Raw genomic sequence first — 26,306 nt, forward strand, 5'->3', positions numbered from 1 at the left:
CATAACAACTTGTTGCATAAAAAATAATCCTCTCCCCATGGTTCCTTTGCCAACTTATTTAAATCTGAGTCCTCTGATCAACAACCCCGCCCCCGGCCATGCCAGTGGTAACGGTTTCTACAAAATCTTTATTAAATCTTCTATTAAGCAGCACTGCCCTGAGGAAAACAATCCAAGCACCTTAAGTCTCTTAATGTAACTGAAGTCCCTCCTCCCTGTCACCTTTCTAACGAATCCCCTCTATACCCACTGCACGTCTATATTATAAAATTCTGTTGATTGTAGGAAGCGAAGGTAAGTAATATCATTGCTCTAAGGTGCTTGAAAAGAATACATTAAAGTGAGTGATGGTGCAGTGATTTCAAATTAAAGGTACATGGATGTGTAATTCATGCTAGTTCTTCATGTACCTGCAGAGGATTGGGGGGGATACTCGGTTCCCAGACACAAAGGAGAGGAAAAGAGGACAGATCCCACAATATAGGTCTCCAGTTGTTTTAGTCTGCATCAGAATTTCCAGTACATTCCTTGATGGTACCACTTGCGGTGCCCAAAGCTCTCCCCAACAACCCCCCTCCCCACCCCTCAACCCTTCCAACTCACCCCACCGCCTCTTAAATTGATGAGTTCAGTAAAGACAGGCAACATGTTCTGGGATGACTCAAAAGCTGAGTGAAACCCTTGATGGAGCTCTCCAATTGATCTTTGGCTGGATGATCCCCATAGCCTCCCAAGCCTACCGCACCATCTCAATTTCCACCCCAATTTTGGGTGCAGGCCATGGAGTGGACCACCACCAGGAAAATACTGGACCTAAACAAATGGCCTGTTTGTGGAAATGTAGGAGATGTCAGATGGTGCACGCTTCCTGACCTGCATCCTAACAGAAGGAAAGGTGGAAAACCAAGGCCATAGATTACTCAGGCCTATAGGCATGAATTAGAGTAACAAATATGTTACTGAGAGAGTGTAGATTGACAAATGGGGGAACCCAAACATAATGACAGATTCACAAAAAAGTGCTCAGTTCATTCGTAAGACCACAGGAAGATTGTTTGAGAGAAGCTGATACGAAAAGAAAAAGAAAAATCAGAAAAAATGTGATTGAGATAACTTTCATCACGGTTTTCAGATAGAAAATTGTTTGTTGTGGATCCTATGTCCGTTATACATGCCATCCAGTTTTCCTCTCTAATCAGTCAGAGTGTGAAGCATTTGGTCAATCCACAGCTATCAGTTTTCCACCCATTCCCCGAGTGAAAATTAACCCCATTGAATCTAACGTATAAATTTATGTTTCAAAGGTCATTTTTACAAACTAAAGAAAATCTGTATTTTTTCCATTAGACACTTCTCCATCAGTCAAATGTGTGTGTGAGGTACTGATGGTAATGTGCACTTCTGGAGGCTTCTGTAGTGAGTCATCATGAGAACAAGATATATTAATAGCTATAAAAACAAAAAACTGCGGATGCTGGAAATCCAAAACAAAAGCAGAAAGAGAAATACCTGGAAAAACTCAGCAGGTCTGGCAGCATCGGTGGAGAAGAGCACAGTTGATGTTCAACAGAACTAAGTAAAAATAGGAAAGGGGTGAAATATAAGCTGGTTTAAGGTTGGGGGGGGGGTGGGGGGGATGTTGGGACAAGCAGCCAGTGATAGGAGGAGATAACCAAAAGACGTCACAGACAAAAGAACAAAGAGGTGTTGAAGGTGGTAATATTATCTAAAGGAATGTGCTAATTAATATATTAATATATTGTGCTAATAATATATTAATAGCTAACTCTTTGCCATAATTGCCTCAAATACGATTTTTGAAGGAAGAATAAGGAGGTTGCACTTCTTGGAAAACAATTAAGAGTCTAAATAGGTAGAAGAGAAATGAGACCTCAAAGTATGGATAGAAAAATCATCAAAAGTACAGGCATTTTAAGGCCATATTAATAAGCCCATGCCAAGAAGCAAAGCACTGAGGTTATTCCTATAAGGATAGAATTGAAAAGCAGAGAGGTTATGTTGAGCCTCTATAGAACCTTTGTTCAGACACACTTGGAGTACCATGCACAGTCCTGACCGCCATATTATAAAAAGGATACAGAGGCATTGAAAGCTCTGCAAAGTAGTTTTACAATGATTATATCGACCTGAAAATTTATACAGATTAAGAAAGATTGAACAGGCTGAGGCCTTTTCTCTAAAAAAGAGAAGGCGGCTTGGTGAACTGATAGCGCTCTTTAAGATTATGAAAGGTTTTGATAGAGAGTGGTGAATCTATGGAATTCATTGCCACAGAAGGCTGTGGAGGCCAGGTCATTGAGTGTATTTAAGACCGAGATAGATAGGTTCTTGACTGTTAAGGGGATCAAAGGTTGCGGGGAGAAGGTGGGAGAATGGGGTTGAGAAACTTATCAGCCATGATTGAATGGCGGAGCAGACTCGATGGTCTATGGTCTTGATAAGGTAGGCTACCTCAGGATAGCTGTGGAGAAAAGGTTTCCAATTCTATGTAAACTATGTAAACATGTGGCAGAAACAATTTCACAGATGGAAATGATGTTTTGGCAATAAATGTAGCAATTATTTGGCAATATAAATTGATGTTAATGGGAGATAGAAGATCTTTTAAACAAAGATTAGTCAGCATTATCCATTGATTCAAACCCTATTTAGTTGTAACTCATGGTTAAAATGAGCTGGTATGTCCATGTGATGTGGAAGGGTGAATATTTAGCTCAGCTGTTAATTCCTGAGGTTTTTCACTGTGGTAATGATACCAGATTTGAATGAGCAACGTACATTTCTAATAACTGCATGAACTGCTCTTTTGATACGAAGCTGGAAATCAATCTGTAATATGATGTAAACCTTGCTTTTGTATCAAATTCGGTTGCCTGTAATTTTTAAACAGAGGTTTTAATTACAGTTGGTGATGCCAGTGAAGAAAGATCTGAACATTTTGTTCACTACTTTAATGAAAGGACCTTCCAATTTTTGTGCTTTTCACAGTGTCAAGTGCATCCCAAAGTACTTCACAGCCAATTAATTACTTTTGTCATCGCTGCTGTGATTAAACGCAGCAACGACAGCAAGGTCCCGCAAACAATAATGGTATATAAGACAAGCTAATCTATTTCAGTGAGGTTTTGGCTGGAGGTTAAATGTTGGCCAAGCCACTGGGTGAACTCGGCAGCTCCTTTCAAGTTAGTGCCATGGAATATTTTATGTCCACCGGAATAGGCAGATGGGGCCTCAGTTTAACATTTCATCTAAAGGCAGCACCTCTGACAATGCGGCTTTACTTTAGTACTGCTGAAGTGTAATGCCTAGCGTTTGAATCGACAACCTTCCACCAGAGGGACTAATGTGCTACAGCTGAGCCAAGCTGGCATTGGTTATGTTAATGTAGGAGCTGAGAGCAGCTGCCAAAAGAGTGGACAGAGCAATCTCCGATGTGTGTGAGAAGCCTTCATGGACTGACATCTGTGGCTGCTAGCCTTCACACCAAATCATAGTATGAAGGTTCCTCATTCCCATCGGCGATATGGCCTCCGACATTGGCTGAGTTTAAAAAAGAAGGGCAGAAACAGAGGAAAATGTGAGAAAATAAATAAGAATGTGAGGGAAATGTGTAAAGAGATTTTCAGATTAAAGTGTGAGAAGGAAAGGTGCAAAAATGCTGCAAAACGTGTTAACATGAAGAAGGTGTGAAGGTTTGAAAGCCCAGATGTTAATATGGTTTAAGTTTATGCTTGTCAGTGTGAGCAGATTTAATTCATTTGCAGCCCAGAGAATTCACACTTAGGCTAGTGAAAATATCACTTAAATTAATCATTTTACCAAGAGAGTTTTACTGTTACCTAGAAACATCTCTGCTATAGTATTGGTAATTAGCTGCAGTCCACAAAAGTCCGTAGACATTGCCCTCTACTGCCTGTCCGTCCGTCTGTCTTGTCTTTCATCTGTCCTTGTTCTGAGGGTTGGCCGCAGTATGAACAATCTTTCTCCACTGATTTCTATTCTCCTCTGTCCTCACTGCCTGTCCCGTAGAGAGGCCAGTCCACGTTCTGATATTATCCATCCAGGACATTTTGGGTCTTCCTTGTGCATGTTTTCCAGGTGTTTACCTCTTTTTCCAAACTCTCCCCTCCTGTTTATGTCATGTGTTCAAAATGTGTGAGCTCCCTTCATATCACCGCCTCAAACAAGTTCTTCTTAACACCAGCTTTCTCGAGCAGCCACTAATTTACCTGCCTGACCGTCCATGGCAGACCTAATATCCATCTTTTAATTTCAAATGTCTTATTTGAGCCTCGTCACTTAGGGAAAGGCCAAGGCTCGGAGTGCAGGATTATGAAGTTGAAAAGAATAGATGAGGTATATCAGGAAATAAAGTTCAATGATGCCAAGTTTTGGTTTAAAGGATTGAATTTTAACATAAAAAAGTGGGCAGTTTTTGGGTCAGAGAAAGGTGTTAAAAGCTGAGAAATCGACCTTCTGACACTAACCCATCTTCAACTAATCCATTTCTGATCTTAACAGAGGTAGGTAGGAAAACAGGTGACAATCTGATCCAAGAATATGGGTTCGAACTTTGAATATGATAATAACTTTGGGAGTCTTATTGTCACACAGCTTTTCGACTTTAACTACAGCGGGTTTCCTGGCAACTTCATCAAGGCAAGGACTTTTCAGATTCAGGAGATCAATTCCTTTGCACCTACCTCCTGGATTTAGGGGCCTGCCTGAGGAGCTTCCTTGTTTGCTCACCCACGACCACCCTCCCACCAGCCTGGCAACCTTCCACCTCAAGGCCTCAATGGGAGGCCACTCAATCGACCCCCCCCTGCACCAAACCCCCCCGCCCCCCACAATGCCACCATCGTCAATCGTCCGCCCTTTCTCTCCCCTCCCAGTCAACCCTCCTCCCGACAGGCATGGATTTACCTGGCTCTGTGGCCTTCACGACTGATTTGACTGGAAGCCAACCTGTCAATCATGGTGAGGAACCAATCGGTGATGTCACCCGCAGGGGAATCCCGACTTCCAGGTTTCCCACACCTTTTGGATTCCCCTACCAACCTGGTGGGTCAGTCAACTAAAAACGCAGCCTTAAAGCCTGCAGATTGAACGAAAAATCAAGAAAAGCCTTCCTCTTTATTCTTTCGTGGGATGGAGGTGTCACCAGCAGTACCAGCATATAAGGCCTGTCCCTAATTGCCCTTGAAGTGTCTGGATTAACCATTTCAGAGGGCAGCTACAAGTCAACCACATTGCTGTGGGTCTGGAGTCACATGTAGGCCAGACCAGGCAAGGATGGCAGATTTCCTTCCCTAAAAGGCATTAGTGAACCAGATAGGATTTTATGATAATCTGGTGGTTTCATAGTCACCATTACTGAGACTAGCTTTACATTCCAGATTTATTAAATGAATTTAAATTTCACCAGCTGCCTTAGTGGGATTTGAACTTCTATCCCCAAAGCATTAGCCTGGGTTACTGGTTTCGTGACATTAGCACTACACCACCAACTATCTATGCTATCTGAAAATAACTATATGTGAAATCACCCTATGGTGATTTGACAGCGCATTTTCCCTCCCAGGGGTGTGTTCACTTTCTCATGATGATCCAGTTAGGATAGAGAACTTGCCATGTGAGAAATCAATAACTTGCATTTATATGGTGTTATGATCCCTGTAGAAACCAATAACATTTAAAGAGATTTGAATTCCCCATGACCAACTCAAAGGATCACATGACAAGATTTCAAATTTTAAGACTTTTACTGTAACAAACAAACTAAAAATACGCATGACTAAACTGCAGAAAAGACATCCCTTATTAATGTTTTAACATATCAAAAACCCGATGCTGCATTTATGCATGATAGCACTCTCTCTGCAGAATTGCAGTCTTTACAGGAACTGGTCCAAAATTACTCCCAGCTTCCAATGGCTCACCTCTCCCCAGTTCACTGAGTTGTAAGTCAAAAGTCATTTCCTACAGCCTTCCGAGAATCCCCAAACTGATGTCTAAAAGTGAAGCCCCCTCTGGTGATTCCTTCTCCTGGCCATACAATAACAAATCTTCCAGAGTCTTTAAATTTTCATTGCATGCGTCTGTTCAACCAGAAGCTGTCCTTGCACTGACATTCTATCTGGTAGCCAACAGAGAAACAGCCCTTTTCCCTTTACTGGCTACAACAGCTGCTGTCCCTGTCTCTTTCTCCAGGACTGTCTCCCTCTGTCCCTATAGACGTTCAGGGTTTTTTTTAAACCAGACTGCCTGAGAGACTGTAAGTCTACCGATGGCAAAGCCAGCTGTTCTGTCCTTTGTTCTCAGGTGTTAAACCTGACACGTGGCTTTCAATAGCACTTTACCTGGGTCCCCTGTTCCCCTGGTTACCAGGTCACATCGGCTCATCACCAGGCAGAACTAGCGGAAGGTCAAATGCTCCTTTTTGACCTGGAATTCAAAGTGACAGTTTAAAACATAACCATCTTATAAAAGCTCACACTCTTAACAATGAAGCCTTTAAATTAGTAATTGTTGCCAAACCGAAGAAGGGGACATGAGAGCAGGAGTCAAAGTGGTAAGGTTTTTAATCGGCTTTTAAAGGAGGAGAATTTTTGAAAAGAATTCCAGAGCTTTGGGCCTAGACCTCATGAAGGCATGGCTCCCAAAAATGGGAAAATCAAAACAATGATTCCTTTGAACATTCTAGTTGATGGAAAATTCCTTCCCAGTGTAGCTTAAGATATTAAGAATGCCCAGGAACAGGAAAAGTGTGTATTAGGCCACAGCACATCCTTTCCTTTATGTTTGCTTATTTGGAATTGAAAACTGGTAACCAGTCCTGCTAACTGAAGTGGTCCTCAGGATCGATTCACAATTAGACGCCTGCTGTACCACATCCTTCATTGTGAATTATCTCTTGCGAACTCCGTATTTGGAAATGGATTCCTAGAGAGATAACAATGTGTTGCCTTTCCGCAAATACTATTACAATTACACTGTACAGGTGTGGTGATTAAGTGAATGAATTATATTTGAGTTCACATGCTGCTGTAGCAAAAATATCTAATTAGTGCATACTGCGACATTCGCCTGCCTTGGAAATGCACACAATCTGTACATGATTTCAAGCAGGAGACATGGAAACTGTGGAGAGTTACTCACAGCTCTGTTTACCGGTTGGCATTTATTCAGAGATTTGTACTGTAACAAAAAAAAGGGAAAATCTTGCATCGCAGTGGGTAAACTTCCTGCCTCAGGGCAAGAAACTCTGGATTCAAATCCCATACTAGGACTTGACAGTGAAGGTAGGTGTGTTCACAATGCATGTTAACCTGCAAATCCTCCTAACACCTGCCAATGGCAGGTGGTAAGAATGGGAGAGATTCCTGGTCAGCTGTGTGATGGAAAGGATGTTGGAGCCTCTACCATCACAATCCATAGCTCCAAGCTACAACATGCATGTAAAAGTGCATGTTTCCAAAGTAACCTGGGCTCCTTGGATGAATTGTGATGCACTACCGCTGCAGAAAAGTTCATGACGAGCAAAAGTGTAAAAAAATTGGAATGAAACAGTTGTGTCCAGCCCATAGCCATCTTCTAATAAGGTGTGTAATTGTCTCCATGGGGGATGGATTCATACCAGATACATCACAAGGCATGAATGGTGGCACATGACTACACCACATTGTTGTGCCCTGATGTGTGACAGAAGGTATTAGCGGACGTTATATACAGCTTATTATGGAAAAAGCATCAATATTGTTCATTCAATGCTTGCTCAGTGGGAAATTTCACAAAAAATGTTGATAATAATATAGATGGGATGCCATTCATCATCATAAAATCAAAATACTGCAGATGCTGGAAATCTGAACTAAAAGCAGAAAATGCTGGGAAAACTCAGCCGATCTGGCAGCATCTGTGGAGACAGAAACAGATTTAACATTTCAAGTCCGTATGGCTCTGTTTATATGCCATTCATCACCATTGCCTAGATTCATGCATAAGTAATGCCCTCTTTGGTGAGGTACCAACAGAACCAGGGCCAGGTGGAACAAGGCCTCATTATTAGACAATTTCAGGGGAGGAAGACAAAATCCATAGGCTGGATATGTGAATCAGAAGCAGATTTTGCGGATGCAACAAATATTTTGTTATTCCTGCAATTATAACTTCGGTGTGATTTAGTCCTGAGTGGTTTTTAAACAATAAGCTTTAATATAAATTGACTAATAAGAGAATTACTCTTAAATAATATTACATTAAATGACAAGCAATTAATACAACCGATTTCCTCTACAAAGTTCATGATGGTCAGACTAGCACCTTTATGGGCTACTGCTAAGGAAAAAATGGACTTTCCACTATCTTGAGAGCTCTCATTTTTGCAACAAGCAGGTGCTACCTGTATAGTATTTGGCTACCTTGAGCTGCATGTACAAATACCACTATTGTTCATTATCCCATCAAGCTGGCATGACACAATAGCAGTTTACACAGCAGCCTTAATCTCCTCAGTATCCATCTCTGTCTTACAAGCCTGTTATTAATTGTCCTCTGGAATGTGCAGACCCTATCTGTAAGTGTCTGGCTCTTTAAAGTTTACTCTGTTACCTGTTAACTCAGCTAGTGCACCACAAGGGTATTTTAATTTGCTGGACACGAGTCCAGGTTTGATAGGAAGACAGTCAACTAGTAATGCTTAATATTCAAACATGAATATTCTGCTGTATTAATGACTGTGTGTGTTGATTATATGCATGAATATGTGAGTACTCGAACAAATGTGTAAGTGTGTACATTCATATGCATATTTGTGCTTTTCCTATTTAGCCTTTAAAGAAAAGGTCAAGCCTTTCCTTGCCATCCTGCACGTCATATAATTGTATTTATTGAAGGCTTCTTTATATTAAACATATATCAATAACTGGTACCTCCCCTTTAGCATACAATTCACACAGCCTTTGAGGCAACACCTGGTTAAATCTTGAGTTTCTGGAGTGTGGTTTAAGCCATGATAGCTCCTGTTTGTCTAGTCTGCCCTTAACCAATTACCAGTTCCTGCACGTTGATTGAATGGCCTATTTTTTCATGGAGTCATGGAGACCCTAGTGACCTTGCAAAATGGCAGGTGTGATGACCCAGATCTGGACACCCCATCCCCATTTCCAACAGATCCTACTTTCACCAGAGGAGATGGGCAGCAGGATGTGATTTCCTCATGTGGGAATCCCAAATTCAGCAGGGCCATTTGAATTCAGAGATCAATTGGACTGAGATCACATTTTTGCTGGAGCAAGAACCTTTTCCAGCAGTGAGGGAGTTACGAATACTTAGAGAAGCCATAAATGCTCTTGAAGGGTAGACAAGACCTATAGCACTGTCAAGCTGTCAAGTTATTTAAATGGCCAGCCCTTTAAAAAAAACTGCCTGCCTTTGTCTGAGAGTTGAAAACGTATCTGTTCTAGTAGTTTCAAAAGGTGTTTGTTGACATAATCCTAAGTGTCATCATTGTACCATTATTATTACTTGACTGCTTTTCACAACCTATCATTGTCACAGTGGTAGGGTTGGAGGCTGGGGGTGGGGTTGCAAGTTCATACTTTGAAAGTTCAAAGATTATTAAAGGATTGACTGTCTTTGATGTGGGGTTGTGAGTACAAGTCTGTTTGTTTTACTAAGCGATTACATACTTGAGGGAATTGGGCTTTTGTGGATGGGAGTTTTTAATATAGTGAAGACTGTGATAGATATTTAGAACTTTATTTTATTTAATCTCAGCATGGTTCCTGAGGTCTGCCAATGGTGGATACTGGGTGAGTTGACATGGAGGGTGTAAGGGCAAAGGGTGGTCAGTGGAGCCATAAAGTGGCACTAAATTAGCATAGAGGCTGTAAAGGGCCATGGGGGTGGGGGGCGGGGGTCATGGATTGGCGTGGATGGACACAGGAATGGGTGGGGAGGTAAGGGGGTTTGAGGGGTGAGGGCTGGAGGACCTAATATTTAAGAAAACGACTGGAATGAAGTCGCAGAAAATCAAGGTAGGTTTTAAAACAGCCCATCTCGACAATCAGGAGACTCCATGGTTGCCTCCAATCTGTGTCTGGGGGCAATGGGCCCCACTACATCCTGCACCAACCCTCCCAGAACAAAGATCCTGCCATTTGGGTCATTTTTTACCAAGTGGATGTAGCAAGCCAGGAAATTTCCTGACTCCCGCTACCCGACTTAGGAGCAAAATCTAGGGCCGGGACTCTCCATGCCTGCCAATGTCGGGCATGTTCAGTGGCGCGAGCGCACAATATGGTGGGAAGGCCAAAAATCAGTTTCACAACGTCGTGAAACCAGTTTGTGATCGTCCGCTTCACCCACCGATGGCAAGTCGTCAAACATCAGGAACCTCATTGTAATACATCAGCATATCATTGAGGTCAGCCTGACGGACTCATCCTCCCCTACGCTGGATCGCCTGCCCATGTTGGTGGGTAAACACGCCAACATGTTTCACAACAGCATATATAAGGTGGGCACTTGCCAGGTTGCATTTCACTCAGGAATTCAAGGTTTGTTTGCCTATCTTGCTTCGGGCAGCACTCTCAGTCATCAGCGCCAGGCTTCACAGACAGCACCACGTCATTATTAGGGGGTGCTCACTGGTAGGTCTCTACCTACCAGATCAGTCATATGTGGGTGGCTTTTTAACAGCTGCAGGGCAAGGTCTTGTTTGGGGAAGGGGGACTAATGGCCTCAGGCAAGGGAAGAGGCTGCAGGACGAGAGCTATACTGGGGAAGGAGGGTATCCTACAGGGTGTGTGCGGGGGCACATGTTGACCTGTGCAAGTGGCTTCAAGATGATGAGGGCTGAGGGGGCAGTCTCCAGAGGGGATGAGCCCAGATGGACATGTGAGGGCGTGTGTGAGAATGGGTGGTGATGCCCCTTGAGCTGGCAGGGAGTGAGATGCCAGGGAATGTGTGATGCGCTTGAGTGTGTGAGTTTAGAGCGATGAGATGGTTGCCATACCCTGTCTGCATGGATGAGATCATTCATCCTCTATCTGCATTGGATGGCCAACCTCTTCTGTGCAGCTTTGGCACTGACCACTGTCGCCATCACCTACCAAGCCTGAGTGGTAATGTTGTGGCCCATGCTGCGGCCAGAGCGGGGGTAGAGGACGGCACAGTGGGCCTCCTCGGCGTCCAAAAGGCACGGGGGCTGCAGTCTTCCTGCCTTTCGAGGTCGTGTCTTCTTTGCTGCAGTCCGGGGCTGGAAGCACTGAGCTTGGCTGTACTTTAACTGTGGTGCCCGGCGTGATGACGCGGTGAGGTGACGGTGTGTTAGGCGAATGAGAGCTGGCCCGCCATGGAAAGGACATGTTTCCCGGGAATGCATGGCGGGTTTGGGGGTGATATGGCGTGAAAACCCCCATTGCGGCCGAGTCCACTACCACACTTTGTGCAAATCTGGGACATTTCCACCCAAGTACGTTGTCTCAATTGTTTAATCAGCTCGGATACTATCAATTCCCCTAACCAGGCTAAAACAGCGGTTAGCACTTAACTTACAATTTTATTTCTTTTAATTTCATTTTTTTAACAGCTGGGAGAATATTTTGATACTTTGACTAGGGTTGTCTTAAAGAAGATTTCAAAATCAATTAACATGAACCACAATCTGGGGAAAGAAAGCAGCTACAAGACTGATGTTGGCATGTATGTTTGAGGTGCATGGTTCAGGTAGAACTTAGTTCTGAACTGATGGGAGTGGTCATCAAAATAAATAAAAAGGGGAACACATTTGTGTTTTCCATATGATCACCTGGACTAGTTTAATTGACCCAGCTGGGGTGTCGGGGTGGGGTGGGGTGTAAGGGAGTAATTTTCCATTGTAGCTTTTCCCTTATTGGCCCTGGGATCTTCCTTAGGGGAAAAGTTCTCCCCCCATCGGTGGGCGGGGGGTTGCGGATTGTGTGGGGGTGGGCACAAATCCGATCGACGCCCCTGATCGGGGACGTGCCGCCATTTTACGTGGGCGGGCCAATTAAGGCCCGCCCAGCATGATGCTCGCCCGGAAGCGCTGTGCGCATCCTGTGCGGGCGAGAGGAATTGCCTGAGTCATTCCCAGTGCTCTTTCACGCATGCACACGTAAGAGCGCAGAGATCTCCCTGTGGCAAATTAGTTTGACGTGTTAATTTAAATAAAGGTGGAAAAAAACCTTTTAAAACATGTCCCCTTATGTGACACTGTCACATGAGCTGGGACATGTCAAAGAAGTAACATTAACATTTTTATTAGATTTTAAAACATTTCGTGAAACCTCATCCCGCCCGTAGATGAAGTTTCATGAAAAACGTGAAGGCCGCCTGGGCTCTTTGCCTGCCCGACAAACTTAAGGTCGGACAGGCAGCTCAGCTAATTAAATTAATTACTATTTAAATGGCCTTAATAGGGCTTGAACAGTTCGGCGGGTGCACAGCTGACTCGGCTGCACGCCCGGCAAACTGAAAATCGAAATGACGTGCGATGAAGTCAGGACATCTGCCCGATGTCACCGTGCATCATTTTACGTGTCAGCGAGCGGGATCCACTCCCGGTCGCTGACCAGAGAATTCTGCCCTAGGTGCTTTTGCCTCTCCCAGGAGATTACATGGTTGCAGGGTTGGGGGAGAGGCAGGGGAGATGGGGAGGTGGTAGCTAGTGTCTGGTCATAGAGCCCTAGAGTCACTTGTTTTCATTCACGGGATGTGGGATCCGCTGAACTCCCGAGGTGAGGGGAAAGTGACTGCCCTTGACATCAAGGCAGCATTTGACCGAGTGCGTCATCAAGGAGCCCTGGCAAAACTGGAGTCAATTGGAATCAGGGGGAAAACTGCCCGCTGGCTGGAGTCAAACCTAACACAAAGGAAGATGGCTGCGGTTGTTGGAGATCAGCCATCTCAGTTCCAGGACATCAATGCTGGGATCCCTCAGGGTGCTGTTGGGGAGGGGGGTTCCAGGAGTTTGACCCAGTAACATTGAAGGAACGGCGATATATTTCCAAGTCAGGATGGTGAGTAACCTGGCGGGGGGGGAACTTCCAGGTGACGTTGTTCCCATCTATCTACTGCCCTTGCCCTTCTAGATGGTAGTGGTCGTGGGTTGGGAAGGTGCTGTGGAAGGAGCCTTGGTGAATCCCTACAGTGCAGCTTGTAGATGGTGCACACGCTGCTGCTACTGTGCATCGGTGGGGGGGGTGGAGGGAGTGAATGTTTGTGGATGGGGTGCCAATCAAGCGGGGCTGCTTTGTTCTGAACAGTGTCAAACTTCTTGAGTGTTGTGGGAGCTGCACTCATCCAGGCAAGTGGGGAGTATTCCATCACATTCCTGACTTGTGCCTTGTAGATGCTGACAGGCTTTGGGGAGTCAGGAGATGGGTTACTCGTTGCACTATTCCTAGTCTCTGACCTGCTCTTGTAGCCACAGTATTTATATGGCTAGTCCTGTTCAGTTTCAGGTCAATGGTAACCCTCAGGATGCTGATAGGGTAGGATTCAGCAATGGTAATGCCATTGAACGTCAAGGGGCAATGGTTAGAATCTCTCTTGTTGAAGATGGTCATTGCCTGGCACTTGTGTGGCTCAAATGTTACTCGCCACTTGTCAGCCCAAGCCTGGATATTGTTCAGGTTTTGTTGTGTTTGGACCTGGACTGCTTCAGTATCTGAGGAGTCACAAAAGGCGTTAAACATTGTGCAATCATCAATGAACATCCTCACTTCTGACTTTGTGATGGAAGAAAGGTCATTGAAACAGCTGAAGATGGTTGGGCCAAGGACACTACCCTGAGGGATCCCAGCATTGATGTCCTGGAACTGAGATGACTGATCTCCAACAACCACAACCATCTTCCTTTGTGTTAGGTGTGACTCCAGCCAGCGAGCAGTTTTCCCCTGATTCCCATTGACTCCAGTTTTGCCAGGGCTCCTTGATGCCACACTCGGTCAAATGCCGCCTTGATGTCAAGGCGGCACCTCACCTCAGGAGTTCAGCTTTTTTGTCCATGTTTGAAACAAGGCTGTAATGTGGTCAGGAGCTGAGTGGCCCTGGTGGAACCCAAATTGGGTGTCAGTGAGCAGGCCATTGCTAAGCAAGTGCTGCTTGAGAGCACTGTTGATGACCCCTTCCATCACTTTAGTGGTGATCGAGAGTAGATTGATGGGGCAATTGGTCCGGTTGGATTTGTCCTGCTTTTTGTGTATAGGATATAACTGGGTGATTTTCCACATAGCTAGGTAGATGCCAGTGTTGTAGCTGTGCTGGAACAGCTTGGCTAGAAGCTTGCCAAGTTCTGGGGTACAAGTTTTCAGTACAATTGCCAGAATATTGTCAGGGCCCATAGCCTTTGCAGTATCCAGTACCTTCAGCCGTTTCTCCATATCACGTGGAGTGAATCGATTTGGCATCTGTGATGCTGGGGACCTCCAGAGGAGGCCGAGATGAATCATCCACTCAGCACTTCTGGCTGAAGATTGTAGCAAATGCTTCATCCTTATCTTTTACACTGATGTGCTGGGCTCCCCCATCATTGAGGATGGGGATTTTAGTGCCACTTCCTCCTCCAGTGAGTTTTTCAATTATCTACCACCATTCACGACGATGTAGCAGGACTGCAGTGCTTAAACCTGATCCATTGGTTGTGGGATCACTTAGCTCTGTCTATCACTTGCTGCTTATGCTGTTTGGCATGCACGTAGTCCTGTGTTATAGCTTCATCAGGTTGACACCTCATTTTTAGGTATGCTTGGTGCTGCTCCTGGCATGTCCTCCTGCACTCTTCATTGAACCAGGGTTGGTTCCCTGACTTGATGGTAGTGGTAGAGTGGGGGATATGCCGGACCATAAGGTTACAGATTGTGCTCGAGTACAATTCTGCTGCTGCTGACGGCCCACAGTGCCTCATGGGTGCTCAATCATGAGTTGCTAGATCTCTTCAAAATCTATCCCATTTAGCATGGCGGTAGTGCCACACAACACGATGGAGGGTATCCTTAAAGTGAAGGTGGCACTTCATCTCCTCAATGACTGTGCGGTGGTTACTCTTACCAACACTGTCGTGGACAGATGCATCTGCGGCAGGCAGGTTGGTGAGGATGAGGTCAAGTATGTTTTTGCCTCTTGTTGGTTCACTCACCACCTGCCACAGAGCCAGTCTAGCAGCTATGTCCTTCAGGTCTCAGCCAGCTCGGTCAGTAGGGGTGCTACCAAGTCACTCTTGGTGATGGATGTTGAAGTGCCCCGCCCAGAGTACATTCTGCACCTTTCCTTCCTCCTTGAAAACTTGTGCCCCAGAACTTGGCATGCTTCTAGCCAAGCTGTTCCAGTACAGCTACAACATTGGCATCTACCCGGCTATGTGGAAAATAGCCCATTTATGTCCTATACACAAAAAGCAGGACAAATCCAACCCGACCAATTGCCCCATCAGTCTACTCTCGATCACCACTAAAGTGATGGAAGGGATCATCAACAGTGCTCTCAAGCAGCACTTGCTTAGCAATGGTCTGCTCACGGACACCCAAGAGGTGTTTAACATGGAGGAGCACTGATTCATCAGCCGAGGGAGGGCGGTACATGGTCATCAGCAGGAGGTTTTCTTGCCCATGTTTGACCTGATGCCATGAGACTTCATGGAGTCTGGAGTCAATGTTGAGGATTCCCAGGGCAACCCCCTCCCCACTTTATACCACTGTGCTGTCACCTCTCCTGGGTCTGTCCTGCCGGTGGAACAGGACATACCCAGGGAAGGCGATGGTGGTCTCTGGGACATTATATGTAAGCTGATTTTGTGAGGATGACTATGTTAGGCTGTTGCTTGACTAGTCTGTGAGACAGCTCTCCCAATTTTGCCCCCAGATGTTAGTGAGGAGGACTTTGCAGGGTCATTTCTGGTTTCTAAGTTGATGCCGGGTGGTCCATCTGGTTTCAATCTTTTTTTGTGGCTTTTTAGCAGTTTGGTATAACCAAGTGGCTTGCTCGGCCATTTCAGAGGGCATTTAAGAGTCAAGCACATTGCTGTGGGTCTGGAGTCACATGTAGGCCAGACCAGGTGAGGACAACAGATTTCCTTCACCAAAGGATATTAGTGAACCAGATGGGTTTTTACAACAATTATTTCATGGTCATCATTAAACTTTTAATTCTAGATTTTTATTGAATTCAAATTCCACCATTTGCCATAGCAGGATTCAAACCAAGGTCCCCAGAGCATTACCCTGGGTCTCTGGATGAATAGTCCAGCAACAATACCACTGCGCCATCGCCTCCCCTGTGGTATTTATGGCACGGAAGGAGCCATTCGGCATATCAAGTCTTTGTGCGCTCTCCGCGGGGCAATAAAGTCAATTCCATTCTCCCACTTGATCCCTGTGGCCATGCAAGTTTATCTCCTTAAGTGTCCACCCAATTTCCTTTTGAAATCATTGATCATCTCTACTTTCACCACCTTCATAGGCAGTGAGCTCCAGGTCATTGCCATTCACTGCACAAAAAAGTTCTTTCGCATATTCTCCCTGAATCTCTTACCCAAGACATTTAATCTGTGTCCCCTATCTTTGTACCATCAGCTAATAGGAACAGGCTTTCTTTCTCTACCTCCTCTAAGTCTCTCATAATCTTGTATACCTCTATCAAATCTTGCCTTTCACTCCAAGGAGAACAACCGCAGCTTTTCCAGCCAAACCTTGCAACTAAAATCCCCCATTCCTGAAACCATGTCTTCAGGAAAAATTCCTAGCCAGGCCCTGCCATTTGAAGATGTGGCTGCGGAGATCATTAAGGAGGAAATTCACAGTAGAAATGAGATCCTCACTGCCAAAGAATATCAACAGGGACCACACCAAATTGGGAACACAAATGGTGAGAGGTGGCGCAACATGTTAATGCCAGCAACATTTTCTCCAAGACCTAGAAACTTCATGATATTGCAGCCATCATGGCGTGGGACAGGTTTGATAGCATTTTAACCCCTGTCATTTTCTTATGTTCATAGTGTAACAATTCTGGATTAGGTCTATGGCATTTGCAATTCTCAATATTAAGGGCAATTGATGCCAATTGGGTTTGTGACTGGCTGGTATTTCGCAAGGTTTTCTTAAGGAGGTGTTGTTTAGCTTCATTATTCAATAGTTAGAATAAGGGGTGCCTTTGTGAAATTTAGAACATAGCTATATTTACTCAAGGAAAGGCAAAGAGCTCATGTCGGAGAATGTGTTGTCATACCTACCTCCCAAAGTACATCATTCATCATTGGATTTTGATTTAGAAATGTAGCTGTTCAAAATTCCGGAGGCGTGTGTATATTATTTCGGTAAAATGTTACTGCTATTCCACAACCAGAGAGAATTTTACCAAAGCAAAACCTAGATCTGCAGCTTAACCATGGTTTGAGTGGCAGCAGTTTCCTTTTCTTGTAGTGTATTTATAAGCAAACCATTGCAAGATTGCTCAGAATTGGAGATGAACCCCCCCAGGATGCTGAGAGCAAATGCAGGAGTAAATCATATAAATAATATAAATCATATAAATAAAGTGTATTTTAATGTTCATTCAACAGTCCTGCTTGATAGTCATAACATTATTGGAGATGGAGGAAAAATGTTTGACTGACAGACAAGAATCATCCAATTGGGTTGGAAGGGTCACTTAACTTGCTGATTAGCCTGGGAAGGGTGGGCACAAGGAGGGTGGACATATTGGCCAACCAATGACAAGATCATGGAGGAGGGGGGGTGCAGTTGGAGGCTGGAGGTCATGTGATAAAATCTCCAGGAATAGACTCAATCAAGGTTGGCAACCACACAACGTACAATGCAACCAACAGTTCCCACTCTCAGCCTGACTGTTGCGAGTACATGTTGAACAGCACTGCATCTCTGCAATGATTGAGAATCACCTCTGCCTCCTAGCAAAGTGGTTGTCAAACGAGATTGATAGAGGCCCAAGGTGAAGTCTGCAGCCCTGTCTGTCTGTCTGTCTTCTCCAGTGAAAGAAGGATTTTGAAGCGAATGTAGAAAGACAAGAAAGTACCCCCAAATTTACAGTTTCAACACATCCCTCAATTCATTGTATAACCCAAACACAGTCACAGCAATTTTACCTTGGCCAATTTAATTAGCAAGGTACTAATGGCCTCAAAATGGGGTCAGTAGTCTTGCTGCCCTATTATTAATGATGTTTGGGTCACTGCCAATTCTGAAATACTGTGCCGCTGGTCAGCCAAAACGTATGCCTTTTTCAAGTGGCAAATCCTTTCCCTATGCAAATCAGGGTTGTATAACTTACATCCCACTCCAGCTGTCATTTTGGGAGCCAACTGAGCACACATGCTGTGTAAACTCTGCCTTGTTTTGCTGCTGCTGCACCAACAAGGAAAGTTTAAAAATAGGGTGTCAGAAAGAGCAGCAATTCTCCTCCAAACTCCACCAGAAATAATCAAAACTGCTGCCCTAACTGACTTTCCCCTCCCCACCCACATTGATTGTGGGTCAGGCCAAATCTAGTGAGCAGTGTCGTTTGGCACCCACAGATCACCAGTTCAGTTCAATTGGAAACCTGATGTGGAAATGGCTCCAAACGCTTCACTCTCGGCAAGGGAAGGCAGTCGGTGTATTCTGCCGATCGACTAACTGATAGATCTAAATCGACCCCGGTGCTTCATGAGTGGAGAGGATTGAGGACATCAAACTTGTGCATGAAAATTCTAGTCGATTTCTCTATTGGCACACACAGCTGTGGTATGACATGCCCTCCCACCATTTAGCCAGCTTGATCAGCTGCATAAACCTGCACTGAATACCACTGTCACTTTTGCCCAATAGTTGCATTCACATTAGGCCCCATTTCACATCTGTGAAAATAAGCTTGCAGCCTCCATCCAATGCAAGGCTGAGTAATAAGGTATGGGCGGAATTTTACACCAGCGAGTTAGGCGCTCGTCGATGCGAAAATGATGTGGGATGATGTTGGGAGGAACCCCCTGACATCATCCCGCCCCATTTAAATATTCAGGAAGGCGGGTGGACAGCGAGATCAGCTGTCTGCCCACTGACCTGTCAATGGCCAATTGAGGCCATTGATAGGATAATTAACCCAATTAAAGGACCCGCCCGTCCAACCTTAAGGCTGGTGGGCAGGCCAGGAGCTCCGGCGGGCTTCTGATAATACATGAAACTTCATCCACCGGCGGGATGAGGCTTGATGTCTGTTTTTAAAAACTTTAATAAACTTTATGTAACATTTATTAACATGTCCCATCCTGTGGGACATTGTCGCACGAGGGGGACATGTTAATAATATTTTTATTTTGCTATTTTTTAGGTTTATTAAACTTTCAGCGCTCTCCCTGAGACAGCACCTAGTCCCAGGGAGCCGTGTGCTCTTCTGCACGCATGCGCGGAAGAGCGCACTCTGACAGTTGGGGAATCCCTCCCCCCCCTCCTCGCACAGAAAGCACATAGCGTTTCCCATTGGGCAGCCCGCTGGGCGGGCCACAAAATGGCGGCGGGGCCCCTTTCAGTGCTGGAGCTCGGCTGCCCTCCAGCCGCCGAGCCGGTGGGGCCCGCCCACCCATCGAGGGTTAAATTCTGCCCAATGAATTTTGAATGGCTCACTGGATTTTACAGCCCTGCCCCCGTTGCGACAGGGGCCATAGAATTCCCCCCTATGTCCACTTCCCCCCCACATGCTAACAGTATCACATTTTCCACTCTTTGAGGAAAGTACCTAGACAATTGCATTCCGTGCTACTTCACTCACACAATCTATAGGGGACTTTGAATTTGTCATCTGCTACATTGCATATCTTCAGATACAATTTGTTTGGGTTTACATCTCATAAATAGATTTATTAAAGTAGAGTTTTGAAATCCCTAGTAGCTTAATGGCTAAACCCACAACATAGTGTGTTACTAAGCTGTGCAGATTATTTGAACGTTCCATGTTCGGACCCCAGTCTATGCTCAGTTATCTAATTGCAGCGAAGGTCTCAGTGGGAGGACTATCAATGGCCTCTTCCCCCCACCCACTCCCCAGCCCCCAACACTGAGGGGGAAAGAAACTATTCCCACTGCTGGTGTGGAAATGAAGGTTAGATTGGGCCTGGTGTCTGCTTAGAAAGGTTACTTGGACAAGGGGTTAGGGGGCTACAATGGAGCTACACTTCAATATGTGTCAGTCTCTTCAAGTGTGGAGTAGAGGAGAGAGAACATTGATTGAAAAGCTGTTGGGCTATCACCTTACCTGTTTTTACAAAATTCTTTTTATCTCTCCCCCTACCTCCACCCCCACAGAAAAACCTCGGATGAACAGTATTCTCACTTCTGCAACTGAGCCGTATGATCTGTCTTTCTCAAGATCCTACCAGAGTCTGTCGCAGCTCCCACCATCTTATGAATCTGCAGTCAAATCTGACTTAAGCAAGTATTCTTCACTAAAACGATTAAGTAGGTGTTCCCATAATTTTCCATTAACATTATTTTGCATCATACCTAGGAACTCAAATCTGGTAACCTATTTTATTATTAGCTGCTGCTACTTTTCAACTGCTTCAGTCTTGCAGTGTCCCAGCTGCTGCGTAAACAAGAGTGACAAACTGTTCAACTTCATGGTGAGCCATCATTCACTGATGGTGGAGCTCTTAGTATCAGTAGAAAATCCCATTGGATGGTTCAGCTCATTGCAGGGGTGGAGAAAGTTAAAGTGCTCCTACCTCAACTTACAGCACCATTGTTGTTGCGAGACCAGTATTTTTTTCAGGCTATGAGTAAGCCGATCCTTCAGTCTGTCCAAAAGATCAAGTGATGGGGTATCTTAATTTCTGGCCTGCTTTGAACACTGGGGAAGGCCCACAGGTCAGGATACTGCTCTGTTGCTAATGGAGCCCTCCCTGAAATGTGAATGGAGCCCATTTCACACCACCTAGAGTTCCAGGGTATCACAACACCACCTTTTCTTGAAGTAGTTCTTTCTGGTAAAGGACACTCGTTGCAGGCCCTGGAGCCTGATATCATATTTGCAATAAGAAGTCAGGCCCTGCAAGTCAAACCTTCCGGAGAACTCCATCCATGTTAACAAGAACAGTAACCTGTCCGAAAATAAAATAAAAAAGTATCGATGCTATAAGGAGACAAAAGGAACCTAACAAAATAAAAATAAAATAACTGAAGATGAAAGGAAGGAAATTATAAGGAGAGAAATGGAACAAAACAAAAGGTCAGAAATTACTGAAAAAGCAAAGAAAAAATGAATAAGAATAAAATAAGAGACTGAGGATTATTGAATTACAATTACAACTTAGAGCAGGAGAGGAAAGCGAAATGGAGACAAGTTTGGAAACGAGAAATTCTACAAAGCGCAAGATATCAAGAAATGAAAAAAAATCTGAAAAAATAAAATAAGCAGAACTATCTTTTTAAAGTTCTTAAACCACACGTATCTAAAAAGTAAGAATTTTTAAAAAAAAGACAAATGTAGAGAACTAAAAATTGAAAGTAGGGAACAATTATTGTGTACTGGATTAAGAAAACCACAGGTCCAGGTACTATTGAGCCTAGTGGGATGCTAGAATCTAACTGGACCTAACCTGTGATCTATTAGGAATTATTAGTAAGGCACAGATGGATGACTTGATATTGTCCATCTTTTTCAACCAAAATCTCGAGCCCATTCCAAAATAGTGGGCTTACTGCAACATTTTAAAATCACTAAGTAAGGCTGAAGAATGAGCTAAAAGAAAAATACTATCGCAGCTGGACATGAACCGTGACTCATTCAGGTCCACTGCTCAGAAGGGATAAACAGGCACTTCAGATCCAAGTCTGAGCAAAAACTGCAGTACAAGTGTGGTTTAACCATGGAACATGGCACCAGTCACCCTGAGAATTGTAACAGTGCTTTGCTGGGAAAAAAAATAGGCAGATCAAGTTTCATATTGGACAACTGAGCAAAGGGTACCATGAGAGTTGCAGTTACTCTACTGATGCCTGTCTGCTTCTGCTATGTATTTTCATTGATACCTGCCCTCATGGGAGACTTTCCTGTAAGAATGGCAACTCATGCATCCCACAATCAAATGCATTCGACATTACACATTTCTCTGCATGAATACCTAATGTATAATTCTGTTTATAAATGAAAACATAAACGACTGTTGTGTGCATTGCAGACACAAAAGCCGTATGTACATTACTGAGCGCAGCCTCAAATCTGTTGTGGTTTCTTTGTCCTAAATAAAGTTGCAATTAGGGCTGCAGAATCTTTTGGCAAACCCAGAACTGGATAAGGAAATCAGTGGTGGTGGGACAGCCAAGTGGCATAATGGCAAGAGATTTTGTTGGTTTATTTTTTTTTTGCTACTGGTGAAGATATGACTAACCAATGCCTCAACATCATAAGGCACAGCAAGAGCTGGAAAATACAGACGTCCTCTTTAGACTACTGGCGCCTTGTTTACACTGTAGAAACTTACAGGCATTAGATTAAAAAATTGAACAAAACTGGATATGTGGCAGCCCTAACTGTGATATCTACTATCTTTTAATATGGTGAAATATTGAGTGGTTGACATAACAAAGCCATTCTAAAAGGTGATTTGCATCATTCCTGCAGGTGAAAAGGAGATTGATGAATATTATATGAAAAGAAGACACCTTCCAGACTTGGCAGCGAGAGGAACCCTGCCTCTCCACATTATGAAAGTGAATCAGGAACACAGTAACACCAGGGAGAGGCCTAGACGACCATTGCGGGCAATGTCACAGGACAGAGTCCTGTCTCCAGAGAGAGACGCACCTCAAGAATGTGTCATTTCCTACGAGCGCATCCTGTCTGATGAGCAACTGTTGTCAGCTGAACGCCTTCAATCCCAGGACCCTCTGCTCTCTCCTGATAAAGTTCTGTCCCTCAAACGCTCTGGGTTCCGTGAAAAGGCCATGTCCAGGGCCTTGTCCCAGTCCCACACAGATGTCTTTGTATCCACGCCCGTCTTAGATCGTTATAAGATGACAAAAATGCACTCGCATCCCAGTGCCTCAAACTCTTCGTACAATACCTTAAGTACAAATCAAACAAACCACACTGCTGCTAAGCGACATGCCTTTGCTTCACGTCGGCACAACACAGTGGAACAGCTCCACTATATCCCAGGACACCACCGTAATTACCATACAGCCAGCAAAACAGAAGTAACTGTTTGATCTTAAAACAAATGCGTTACCGATTCCATTATAACAAGAGTCTGGGATATTTGCCAGTGAGCCAGAGGACAATGGCATTGTCAGACCACACTAATTACTCATGCCCTAATTCCTGCCATGTTATTTGAGCAAATGCATTTGTTTTATCTAAACAAAGTGGCATACTATACCAGGCTTCAGTCTTTTCAGAGACACTTAACATCAGTTCCTTGTTTTATTCAAGGTTTTCATTTTAGTTGGTACATTAGCACAACAGATGGTAGCGTACCATCCAGGTCACCTGACAGTTTCTATCAAAGGAAGCCATGTGGTATGGTAGTCAATTAAAAGGGCTTATAGAGTAACAAAGTCAATGGTTGAACTTCTAACCAAAAGGTAATGCTACTTTTGGAGATTGAAGCTATTTGGTTGGGGGATACTGGATTTGTTTGGTAATTAGTCAGAATTGGTGTGTTAGTTCAATAAAAAACAAATGAAGCTTGTACCATATCATCCCAAATTAAACATATAGTATGTGAAAAAGTTTCCATCTTCTAAGCATGTACAGTAATATTATAAGTAGACCAATTCATGGGTGACCATTTCCATACACAATTATGGGGCACAGTTGGCTTTTTCTCCATGTGTTTCTTTTGCCCCATCAAATGATGAGATGGTTGCTTTGAATTCTAGGCCTAGGGAGATAAGATGCCTGGGAGAGTTTCACCTTAGCAAGAAAATAACTGCTCATTACCAAGCATACCTCCACCATTTTCTATCAGTGGTAATGAGCTGTGTGGTATTTTTCTCAACAGAATGAAAGACTCGTTTTTTTTTTGCTGAGTGCAAGAATGCTGGAGGACTTTGTAGTATTGACAAAATATTGAGTATATTCCATGGGCATGTGACTCTGCAAATGGATTTTTGAACCCTGGAGGCCATTGCTGACCTACTTTTTTTAGCTTCATTATTATCAAGTTTGCTGCTGGAATGCCAGTCACATGGGCATTGAAATCACCAATCAGGACAATTGGCTAAATTCAGTGACAGTTGATGTGAATCAAATGAAAATTTATCATTGGTGAGTCACTGCGAGCTTGTAGCCAAAAACTGTCAGACGTTCAGACAGATCACTTCACTATTTGGCAATCCCGTAGAAGGTGGTAGAAGCAGATTTTTGTTCTTTTTTAATGCCACAAGTGCCCTTTTTCCTGATCCGTTCCTTTCCTTTCGCCTTTCATTTCTCTCCCCCACCCTTGCTTCACTTATTTTTAATGGCACTGTGACACTTTACTTCCCTTTCTCAGGATGTCCATTCTTCCTGAAAACATTATTTTTTTCTGCCTCCATTTTTTGGTACTTCTTAAAATATTCATGCTTTTCCAATATTCCCTTACCTTCAATTTTCAAACAAGCTCCCCTTGCTCTATCGCATTTTATCATGTTTGTTCTCCTTTAGCACTGTTGATTCTTCTAACACTTCTGATCGGATAGGCTCTACACTGTATGTAGAGTGAAGCTCGCTGTGGAGATTTAGGCACTGGCACAATCTGATAATGAAATTTGGCATATTTTACAACTAGGGTGCACAGGATGTTTTGGGGCTGGGTCTGAAAATCCATATTCCCACACATTAGCATGTTAAATATTCAGACTTCTACCACTCACGTGGACGGAGTGTCTAGATTTGTATAACAAAGTTTGTGAAAATTGTGGTATGCAATTGAAGTTATATATAAATATTAGACCGTGTTGGCCTGTTGAGGAATTTATTGTACAGTGGTGAATGATTTATAAGTCATTTGACCTCCAGAATGAATGACTTGTGGGTGACAAGTAGAAGTATTCCTATGATGCAGCAATGGTGTGATCTTTGATACTATCTGGGCAGCCTTGAAATGTGCTTGGACATTTCTGTGAAAAATAGGCCATTAAGCGATATTGAACTACAATAAATATGGATTTTATCTTCATTAGCAAGTTCCTGAGCAGTGAAAGCACTACAGGTGAAAATACAATTGGCATAATTCTTACTTGAATCCAAATGCTATTTTAATTATCTTGACACTTTCAAAACATAATAGGCCCAGGGGCTTCTCCAGTCATGTTCCCATGGAGACTTATGTCAAGTCATAAAATAGTCAGCAACATTACGCATTACGTAGCACTGTGTCTGAGATCACATTTCACAGCCTTACAACCAATTGGTGGTTGAGAATTGAAATTTGCCTTAGCTTTAAAACCTAACGGAAGGCTAGCCTGCACTCAAGTCAGCAAAGCATGAACATTTGGGTAGGTCTTATGGTGGTGCTTTGAACTCTCAAGCTTGGACGCCATGGTTCAAATCTTAGTTTCCACATACATAATCTGACATTTTCCGTGTATTCAGCTAGGTTTGGAGAGAAAGATTTTCACAACAGTGGATCAATATAAGTTGGAAAGTTGGCAGATAAAGGGAAAGTCATTAAAGAAAGTTAACCTTCTATAATCCAACTGAGAGCAATTTTGATGACGGGGAACAGACATCAATGATCCAGGTTTTCTGACTCAAAAAGGACATAATTAATACAAGGATGTAATTGAGATAGTGATATAAAGGGGAAATTGTTTTTTGTAAAATAGTTAATTCAACAGACATAATTTCCTCTTCAGTTGATGCTGCTTAATAGAACGTGAGAATTTTTCTGACACCTTAAATCTTGTGGGTCAGTCTTGTGGCTGACAGCATGAGTAGCTAATTGCTTATAACATCCGGATATCTGTCCAGTTCTTTGTTCTCGTCATTGCAGTGAAATGGAAGACCAAACATAAAATAAGCCCAACAGAAAAAAGCCAATCGTTAAAATTTCTATGTGAACAATTTTCAAGCAAAACCTGGTGCCTGTGTTGCTCACTACAAATTATTAGTCACAATGCTTAAAATGGCAAGGCCAAGCATCAAATCAGTGACTGACACATCCGCTTTCCCTGGAGAGCGGTGGTGTTGGTAAGAATTGCAATATCCCAGGTAGAGGTGAAAATAGGAGAAGGATACAAAGGTGGAAGGGAATTTGTAGCTTTGGAAGAATATAGTACACCTCT

General features: G+C 43.7%; 1 protein-coding gene across 1 annotated transcript in view; it reads left to right on the forward strand.

Moving 5' to 3' along the window:
* Nucleotides 1–23,246, forward strand: part of LOC121293867 (protein shisa-6-like) — a 521,308-nt gene extending 498,062 nt beyond the window's left edge. The window contains exons 5-6 of the mRNA XM_041217286.1: nucleotides 20,343–20,495; nucleotides 22,660–23,246. Of these exons, the coding sequence (XP_041073220.1) occupies nucleotides 20,343–20,495; nucleotides 22,660–23,246 (740 nt within the window). The remainder of the gene's footprint in view (nucleotides 1–20,342; nucleotides 20,496–22,659) is intronic.
* The last annotated feature ends 3,060 nt before the right edge of the window (nucleotides 23,247–26,306 follow it).

The sequence above is a fragment of the Carcharodon carcharias genome, chromosome 22, assembly GCF_017639515.1.
Source record: "Carcharodon carcharias isolate sCarCar2 chromosome 22, sCarCar2.pri, whole genome shotgun sequence".
Classification (NCBI taxonomy): Eukaryota; Metazoa; Chordata; class Chondrichthyes; order Lamniformes; family Lamnidae; genus Carcharodon; species Carcharodon carcharias.